The sequence below is a fragment of the Dioscorea cayenensis genome, chromosome 10 (genome assembly GCF_009730915.1).
Source record: "Dioscorea cayenensis subsp. rotundata cultivar TDr96_F1 chromosome 10, TDr96_F1_v2_PseudoChromosome.rev07_lg8_w22 25.fasta, whole genome shotgun sequence".
Lineage (NCBI taxonomy): Eukaryota > Viridiplantae > Streptophyta > Magnoliopsida > Dioscoreales > Dioscoreaceae > Dioscorea > Dioscorea cayenensis.
Genome location: NC_052480.1, coordinates 2,309,040 through 2,319,467, shown reverse-complemented (window position 1 = coordinate 2,319,467; position 10,428 = coordinate 2,309,040). Strand labels below are relative to the sequence as shown.

General features: G+C 33.5%; 1 protein-coding gene across 2 annotated transcripts; it reads right to left on the bottom strand.

The window, feature by feature from the left end:
• Positions 1 to 838: 838 nt before the first annotated feature.
• On the bottom strand, positions 839 to 7,391 carry LOC120270487 (glucose-6-phosphate 1-dehydrogenase, cytoplasmic isoform-like). 2 transcript variants are annotated; one of them, XM_039277515.1, is made up of 16 exons: positions 7,234 to 7,391; positions 6,504 to 6,717; positions 6,297 to 6,382; positions 6,113 to 6,173; positions 5,848 to 6,034; positions 5,281 to 5,438; positions 5,121 to 5,189; positions 4,294 to 4,352; positions 3,835 to 3,871; positions 3,285 to 3,356; positions 2,968 to 3,115; positions 2,632 to 2,727; positions 2,029 to 2,099; positions 1,595 to 1,710; positions 1,332 to 1,377; positions 839 to 1,244 (listed from the first exon to the last, which is right to left on the bottom strand). In XM_039277515.1, the coding sequence occupies exons 2-16, from the start codon at positions 6,687 to 6,689 to the stop codon at positions 1,077 to 1,079; spliced, it is 1,560 nt and encodes a 519-aa protein (XP_039133449.1). In that variant the 5' UTR covers positions 6,690 to 6,717; positions 7,234 to 7,391; the 3' UTR covers positions 839 to 1,076. The 2 variants fall into 2 exon arrangements, with proteins under 2 accessions (XP_039133449.1, XP_039133451.1); XM_039277517.1 differs by having other exon boundaries at positions 6,504 to 6,695.
• Positions 7,392 to 10,428: the final 3,037 nt, after the last annotated feature.

Sequence of the window (10,428 nt, the reverse complement as noted above, 5' to 3'; positions counted from 1 at the left end):
GAGAGAGAGAGACTAAGTAGAGAAAGGAGGAGTAAAGACAAGATAAGCAAGAAGAAGCATGGCAAAGGAAGTAGCATCTTCTTCTTCAGTGAAACTTCTTCTCTTGAACATACATTCATTTCTCTTCAATTCAATCTCATGCTGCTTCTTTTTCTTCATGAAATCCTCAACCTTGCACACCATCTTTCTTCTCTATTTGAACATGAGAAACAAGCACAATGGCATCTACTATTTATAGAACAAGACATTGATTATGAACTACACATTTATTGCTAAGTGACAGAGACTAGACAGTGGGGGATGTTGGTCTTAGGGAGTACAATGTCATGAGGGTAGTGAGACAGTATTTTGTCTCTTCAATTTATAGTAACATTAATTAACAAAGCAAAAGCAAAAGCAAAATTGATGTGCATTTCTTCTTCTTCTTCTTTTTCCATTCATTTCCTTTTTCTGCAATTTCTATCTAATCAAACACATCCTGATTTGTTTCTATATGTTCATTCAAGACTAATAAAAGCAAATGGAAATTTGAATTCAGTGAACAATTATCAGGCACAAACTGTAGACCAATGTTTGACAGATCAGGGAAGTGCAGAAAGGAAATCAGTAAATTAGGGTAGAAAAAAAAGTAATGGATTCTTATATTTGTCCAGAATAATCAAATGGAATTTGAATACAGTGAGTGATCAATGTTTACCAGACCATGGAGTTTCTGAAAACAGAGTGAGCCCACCCTTGCTGTTTTTCTGCCACCTTTTTCCAAGTAGATTTTCCATTCAAAATACAACAGAGCAGTCATTGGATAAGAATATTTGGTATTCATTCATCAACATGGCAATTTTGAGGCAAATGTATATTTATTATTTCTTGGCTAGAGTACAAAAACAACACTGCATACATTCTGGAAATATCACTTATTCTACTCTTCCAACTATGAGCAAACTATTTGACACCACACCAACAAGGTTATATATGTATATAGTCATAAACTGGAAGGTAGGCTCACACTAACTGGGTATAGATGGAATGCCGAAGTTGTGAAAATACCAGAGCAGCTAACTTACTTGCACACTTTATTACAGAGAAGGTGGTATCCATATATAACCGTGCGTTTGCACATAGCCTGCTCTGGCAAGCAATTCATCTGCCTCTGCTGGACCGCGGCTGCCGGGTTTATAAGAAATTGGCGGTAATTCCCCATTGTCGATTTTGTGAAGTAAGGGAGTGAAAATCTCCCAAGCAGCCTGAAATTAGAAGGTAGATTTGTTAGTTGTGTCAGATTAGGGCTAATGTTCAGATGAAAACAGATTGTAAAGTAGTGAGGTGAATACCCTCAGTTCATCTCTGCGGACAAAATGTTGTTGATCTCCTCTGATTCTGCAGGGGAAAAAAATCAATCTGTCAAGTTCCCTTCACGCATAAGCAAAAAGTCATGTCATGAGTGATCTATTATAGCTAAATAATTGAGCGCATGGGTTCTACAAAGATGTGATGTTGGTAAAGGTCCAAGATTTTGCATGAAAATGATAGGAAGAGATGTTTGTCAGCATAGAATACCATAAAAATAAGGTTAATGAAAGAGATGAGAACATACGTATCAAGAATCAATCGTTCATATGCTTCAGGTATTTTGACATCTTGGTAACGTTGCCCATATGACAAATCTAACTCACTTAGAATTGTTGACATCTGAAGCCCAGGTTTCTTGACCTGTGAATAGAGTATAAAGCAATTAGAGTCGAAAAGTCAGAAGATGGAAGCTAAGCAATTAGTTTCATATACCATGATGCATAAAAAAACTATGATAATAGCAATTAGATCATGATAAAAAAATGTTAATTAAAAGTGGATAAACCATGATGCATCAAAAAACTTCTCAGGGGTCAGGAGAGATACAGAACATGACAAATTATTTTGATTAATGTGGGTAGCAAAGAGTCTTTAATAATGCTCATATGATCGTAACAAAGTAAATTGCTGCTAAATAATGATCTCAATGCTAGATGCCATAGTAGCAAAAGTACATACTGTTAGTTTCATATACATGGCCTCTGAAGGCTGTAGACGTATTACAAATTCATTTCTCCCATGTTTTTTACCTGTGGAGAGTTAAAACAGCAGGAGTTATTTATCCAAATGCTAACAGAATAACAATAACACTTATCTTCTTCTCTATTAAATATTAAAAATAGGTTCAAGGGAACTAAGTAACAAGCCATAATTATAATCATTAAAATGAACACTCCAGAGTGATGCATAGCGCATAAAATGTTTCACAGTAAGGAGCACTCAAAATCATTTGTATTAACAGTCATCTTTAAGAAGAAACATATCATTTATTTGGAAATATCAAATAAATCTACTGCCTATTAAGAATTCCACTAAAAATCTTACAGAGACACTGTTGGCAAGCAACTGGTGAAGTATGAATTAGTCAGTACTAAAATGAGGTAATCATAAATTTCTGCAAAGTTTTAATTATAGAAACCATATTGCACTTTACCTAATCCAAATTTGCAATTTGTTCCCCTGAGATATATTTTCACTTATTATTATTATTATTATTATTCAACATTCACTTGCAGTACAAGCTAAGGGATGTGTATAAAGAAAAGGTAAGAAAAGCTTTACTTCGAAAGATATCTCCTGGAACATCCTTGAATTGAACACGAACTTCTGCCTTCCTTGAATTCAAAGCTTTTCCAGCCTTGAGTATAAAAGGGACGCCTGCAGGAGACAAATTTTGATTAGGTTAGTGAGATTTAGGGAAAAGAACAAGCCAAGAGATTCATATGTTCTTTGGATGATATAAATGCAGAAAGAAATATAGCCAGTAGTCCTCTGGCGCTCCATATGTAACATCAAAGCATAGAAGAGCCAATCTCGGGAAACAATGCACCCTGAATTGAACTACAGACAATAACTAGAATAAAATGTTATCAGTTTACGAAAGGAATGAAGACAGACCCTCCCATCTTTCATTATGAATGCGTAAAACAACTGTTGCAAAGGTAGGTGTGCTAGAGCCATCAGGAACTGTTGGGTCATCTCTGTAGCCATCATATTGTCCAAGGACAACCTCTTCCGGTGCAATTGGCATGACTGATTGAAGAACCTGGAACACAAAAATGGATTCTTGTAATCAAATAATAGTATATTTGTGATCTGGAACAAATTGATTCTTGTGATTAAATAACAGTATATCTGTATAACACACTAGTCAAAAGTTAATGATATGAATCATGTTCTCAGGAAAAATAGCAAAATTGTATCATGGGGAATACCTTCACTTTCTCGTCCCGTATGTGCTCAGGTTTAAGAGAAACAGGCTTCTCCATGGCAACCAAACAAAAAACCTGCCATGGTACAAAATAAAAATTCACTAAATCTTTCACACAAAATCAACCAAAACAATAAGATAAAAAGTATGATTATTAATTGAATTACAAAAAAATCCCAAAACGACGATTAGATATCCTGCATTAGGCATAACTTTCAGAAAGATCCTTAAAATAATGACCATGAAACATAAAGTTGAAAACTGTAGTGATTATATCACCTCAATTAGTTGTAAACCAATATCAGCCTTCTTTATTTTTTTTTACCCAAAAAAAAAAAACTTTAAGATGATACAATAAAGGGGAAAAACCAATACATGTTAGCAAAACACAGAAGGTGGCAGTTTGCAGACATGGAAACAAGAGGCATCAGATGAGTGTGATATGTTGGCACAAGAGCAAAACTTGAAATTTACATGCATTAACAGAAATGCTGATAATTGGATATGGAACACTTAATTTCAAGAATAAAACATCATTATGCAGTTCATTTTACCTGCAATAGATGATTTTGAATGATATCACGAATGATTCTGCAAAAACAAGAAGTAGATGAAGAATAATATTATAAAGTGAAAATTGTAAGAAAAGAATACTAAATGCAAAAGATAAACATGATTTTCATTACTTTCCTTTCATGATAAAAGACGCATTCCACATTATAAACATGCATATAATTGAGATCATACATGAACGAAAGGTGACAATTAGAACCCAAGTCATTCAAAATAACGATAAATATATGAGATTCAGAAAATTAGTGTTTAATGCCTAGTCTATTAATTTGAAATTTTCTTTTCTCTTTTGCTAGATATGGATATTATTGTCTATAGACATCTAAAGGGTTGTTCCTTGCAAGATAAAATTAAATAAATCAATGTCCCTTTGTCGCATTAAAATCCAATAATTTTCTTTTAGTGAAATTGGATGGAAAAGAAAATGCAAGAGCATGTACCCATATTCATCAAAATAACCTCCACGTCCTTCTGTCCCAAAATCTTCCCTAAAGACAATCTGCAAATGGAAGTTAATTCTCTTAGAACTCATAAAAAAGTGACATGGCATGCTCACTTTGAACAAGTAATAGATTTACCAAAAAAACTTTGATGAGATATTTTTCATTCTGAAATTATGATAAGGATATCTCCACCAAGTGCTAGTCTAAATTATAAAACTAAAGTCATTCAGTTATATTTGTCTTTGCTTCTTGTCATTAAATACAAACAAAACATATTATCCGGTTCCAGATTCAACCTAAAACTTTAAGCTAATAGGATGAGCGGACCCATACTTATATATTTGAAACTGTATTTACCAAACTAACCAATATGAGACTTTACACTACTCTAACATGCTCCCTTGATACATCATTGTCTATTTTAACCATTCAAGTTGCCAATTGACCAGATATACCATAACTAAGTTTTGTACCATATTAGATGCAAACCAATCATAGACTATCTAGCCCAATTCAAATCAAAGCTAAAGCTTATAAGATGAGAGACACATGCTTATATATTTATATCCATATTTACCAAATTCGACAGTGTAGAATTATTAGTTACTCTAAGTTTTGTCATATATCTTAGTCCATTATAATTTCAGCAAACAACTTGATGTTTCTGTTCTTTTCAACTTGTTTATGACAGATCAAAACTTAATGTCTGCACATAAAAAGAAAGGCCCTCTTTGCTTTAATAACCAAGGCACCTTGTTAATTAGACAGATATCAATTGCTAACCATTTCTTGGATTTTTTTACAGCCAAAAGAAAATTTCTCACCTGCACATTATCAATGTTATCACGATTCCAAAGAGGTACAAAGAAACGGTTGGCAAATCGAAGCACCAGCTGCCAGTGCATGAGAAAGGACCGAATTGATCAGTGGCAGAACAAGTATAACTAGAAAGCAGGAACCTTAATCTGAGTCTCAAAAAATTACCAAGTTCTGCACCAACTCCTTTCCTAAGTAGTGGTCAATTCGATAAAGTTGTTCTTCATTAAATAACTCTGCAAGTTGCGAACTCAGCTCTTCTGAAGAAGCCAGATCTTTCCCAAATGGCTTCTCAACCACAATCCGAGTCCACCCACTAAGATCAGCTGAAACATATTAAGTTTGAGACTTTCTATTTACAATGTTAAAAAACCAAAATTTTTTCTTTTTCTGGATGAGATTGTTGGAGGAAATATTACATGCTACCATAAAGTATCTAAGCTGCCAGAAAGAGGAACTGTAGCTAGGTTTAATATACATAGAACAACCCATGTGGCTACTGTTCTGAAGATTCAACATGTGAATGGTGATTAGCCGTGAATAAGTAACAACCATGTTTCAATAGAAGTGCACGATTCATAACAACCTATAAAACCATCATTAAATTTTTTCAAGAGTATGATTACTTCAACTAGTGCTACAATATGGTGAGAAAAAAGAACTTCACACGAAGGAGGTATGTAAGTGACTCATTGGCCAGAACCATGCCAATGAAAATGGTTAAGAAAAACTTACATTGGTTCATGCAATAACTTCTTATCATTTTGCAGACAGAAGGATAAACGGATGGAGGCAATGCAAGATAGAATAATCTGCGGGAAGTTCCCGGATGACTTTTTCTCACTAACTCATGCTCTGAAATTTCCTTATCCAATAATCGAAAACCATCCTCACTGTCATAAGAACCACTGACATATTTAATCTGCAGAGTCATCACAAATTTTTTTCAGTAACCATTCTTGAAATCAGTCCAAGGGGAAGATGCAACTAATTATCTTACCAATTGCAAAAAATTTGTAAGAGATTCCATTTCCTCATCTCCCTTCCCATGACTAAGGTACCTGCGAATTTTGATTTTTACATGAATAACTGCTATTTGAAGTATAAGAAAAAGCCGAAGACTGGAAAAATACACAAATATCTATTACTAGAACAGTATAAAATCAAAAGGAATACTTCAATACCCATGGATGCGCTCCCTTAAGTCATCATCTGACATCTTTGTCCGGGCATATCCAAATATGTGAACTTCATTGGATTGCAAGAATCCCTGTGTATATACAAAAAGCAGGGTAACTAATTTGCTTCATGTTTATGTTTCTAACAAGCTAAAAGGAGGTCAAAGTTACTTCACATGATTTCAGTTGAACTAGCCTAAAAATCCAACTCACCTGCCGGAAGAGATTGAAGAGTGCTGGAAAAGTCTTCTTCTTGGCAAGGTCTCCTGAAGCACCAAGCACAACAACGGAGAGACAACCAGTCTCTAGTACGCTGTCAAGGTCCCTCTCACTGGAAAAAGATTCACTTCTAAAATTGTTTCCATTAAAGGAGCTGTTCCTTGACGATGGAGTTGACATGGTTCACTGCTCAGCCAACAAAAACTACCTAAACATGACAGCAGAATAATCCATGAAACCAACCATAACCCCATATAACAAAAACAGAATAAGAAATCACAAACAACAACATCAAGAATAATAAAGAAAAACCCAACCAAACTTCCTCTAAATCTTAAAAAAATGTAATACATCCATTTTTTTTTAAACAAAGACACCACAAGAGACATCCCACTAAAATAACTAAACAAATTCTTTTAAAACCCAAGTACATTGAGCACACTTGAGAAATCATCCACCCCAAATAAACCTATCCAAATCCACATTTTCGCCCCCCCATCTCTTTTAAGCAAAATAATCCATCAAATCCCACTAAAGCTCACACAACACCAGCATTACCAATAAAAAATCTCACCAAAACATCCAATTTATCAAAAACCACAACACATTCTACCAAAAATCAAGCTCATTCAAAAGAACCCAATAAAAAAACCCAATTTCAACAAAACCACACAAAATCTAGACAAAAACCAACTAAAAGAGATTCAGAAAACACCAAATATACCTTCAAAGCCGTCGATCTCCCTAAATTGAAAGCCCCACTTCACTTCCCAATCAAGATAGCTCACATTCGGATCCTTCTTATTGCCTCTCGCCACCAACCCACCAGGGTTTCCCCTCTCTCTCTCTCTCTCTCTCTCTCTCTCTCTCACTCACTCACCAACCACCGTATTCAACGTAGAAGCAAACAAGAAAGTAGAAATACATGCGAGAATTTTACGCATCAGCCCCTCACTTTTCAATATTCATAGCCCTCATTTTTGTCAATTTTGACAAGCCCATAAATATGAGAATATTAGGGACTGATTTGTAAACAAAAGACCTTAGGTTCTTTTAGCTTTCTTGTGAACCGTTGATGGAAGATCTAACGGTCAAAATAAGGTCACGGGGTTGCCCAGACGGCGCCAACTTGAGGTTTGCTGCGCCGTTTTCTCAACCGTGATTTGGCGGGCATCATGGATGGATCTAAACCATTGTGCTTTAAGATTCGGTCCGAGTCTGATCTACGATGGCGATAGGTGTTCAAGGTGGCACATAGAAAAATGGCCCGTGGTGTTTTGAGTGGGTCCCAAACCAACCTGGTCCCACTTAACCGCATTCAATTTTGGGTGTGTAACGTTGACGTCCGTCCCCCTCTTTAATCATAGTTCATTTTAGAGATAAATATTTTAGATATAAATTTTTTTTTTGGATTTTATTGAAATATTTAAAGTACTCTTTATAGTACTAGTTTATATACTGTTACCGGTGCAATATATGGTATGACAGTTCAGGGTGGTCGTGAGTTCAAAACCAGTAATTGATGGCACTTTCATAATTATTTATGTATTATTTTTTGTCAAAGTATTATTTATTGTACTGTTAAAATGTGTTCTACTAGATCCTAATATCTGTCTCCTCTAAAATTTATATAGTACTGGATTTATTAGTTCGGTGTAATTTTTATAAATTTTCTGAATTTGTATATGATGGACTTTTATTACTCTATGTGACGTTTATTTGAGTTAATAAGTCATTAATAAGGATTGATAAATTACTATAATTAGTGTAATTTCATATATATAATTGTTCATTGACAAATGACAAACTCTTAAATGGAGTTTTCTATTGTCAATATATATATATATATATATAATGTTTTTGAGTTTATATTTAGGAATATTATTGTTTAGATTATTTTATATATTAATGTTTATTTAAATATCATTTTTCTCCAAGTTTTTTTTGTATATTAGTCAAAATAGTTTTATATTCTAAAATATTAACCTTATATATAATAATAATTTTTCCTATTTAACTTTGATTGTAAAATAATGTCTTTTTTCACACTCATATTACATTTCAACTCATATACAATTATTTATTTCTAAATATATTATCTTTTAACAATATTATAACAAAATATAAAACTCATCAGACATATCTAAATATTAAATATCTCACCTCACCTAACAAATCTCTTAAATGTTTTGTTTAAACTATAAGAAAGCGAAATGGAAAATATCATATATCCGAATATGTGATATATAGATATATTTATAGATAGATAATGTAATTGTTGAATGGATGGTAAGGAAAGGCATCTCAAAGTCTTTAAATTGAGGTGGGTGTGTTGATGTTGAATTGTTGATGACTAATGGTTGGGAGTTAAGAGTTGGGTTAGATGTAGTAGTTGCTAATTAAGTTGGTCCTCCTTTTATTTATTTATTTATTTATTTTTAAAAAAATGGATAAATCTTTATTGGAAATATACATAAATATATAGAGTTAATCTCTTAACACATTTATACTTTCACTTTGCGTGAATTGAGACTCAAATCTGTTTCTTGATTATAATACGAACACTTTAATTAGACACAAAACTTATACTAATAAATTAAATAATCCTGATAGTCTTATTGTTATATATCAAACTTTAAAAACACCATTAATGATGTCCAACAACCTTTTAATTATTTATTTATTTAGTTTCTAAATTATCAAATAATAATAATAATAATAATAATAATAATAATAATGTTTCAACGAGTTTTGACGTATCATCCTAACAAGAAATAAGTAAATAAATATGACAAAAAGTTTTCTTCGATGCATCTGTTTGGTGACCTAATATTTTGTTCCAATTTTACTTCTATAACTTTTGACCATTCACATCTTATTATTTATTATTATATGTTTCTTAATTTTATTATCAATAAAAAAAATACAAATAATTGCTCAATTATCATATTTTTTAAAAATTCTACATAGATCAATCAAATAAATCAAAGTCTCCATCACCAAAATGAATAAAAGGGTCATCATCTCATGCATTGTTTATGAACTTATCGAAATAAATAATATATATATATATATAATAATAAGAAGAATATTCACATTTTTCATTTTGAATATGATTAATAAATACATAAGCCATGACATAATCATATAAAACTCTGTAAATATAAATTTGAAAACAAGAAGAAAACTTCAAAAAGAACTTTGACAGTGTGCATATATAAGCATCTTTGACGCCCATTCAACAATGTTGAACAAGACGGCACAACGCTAATTAAGATTTATGTTCAACTCTAAAGCTAACCAATTTTTGAAAAAGTGGATAAACCACAATAGATTAAGATAACGCGACAAGATACAAAGGGTGAACCACAAGAAGTGATACACAAAATACAAAACAGAGGAACAACAGGCCTCCTCAGAGCCTACAACATCAAAGAGAGTCTAGCCCGTGGACATATCGTGTGCCTTCTCGGCCATCCCAATCATTTCCCCACTAGATCCAGAAAACTCCAGGCTACTTCGCACGGCTGCCAACGGTTCCTCCAAATTTGCTTTAGCACTATCTGTAAGAACATCAAACCACGAAAGGAGCATACGATTAATCTTCAAGTACAAAGCATGCACAGACAGGCAGTTAGAATTAAAAATGCAGTCATTCCGAGCAATCCAGACATTCCACAGCAAAGCTTTAACAACCAGGTCAGTAAGGACCCTACTAGAAGGTCGCAACTCCAACCTCCACGAACACCAAATGTGCCGCAAGGTCGTAGGAGGTGTCGGTAAATTCAAAAGTCTACCAAAGTATTCCCACAGGGCGCGAGCAAACGCATAGTGCAAGAACAAGTGGTCAACCGACTCGATATCAGAATGGCACAAAACTCAAGTTGCAGTAGGGAGCTTGTTGCAGCCTCTTTGTGCA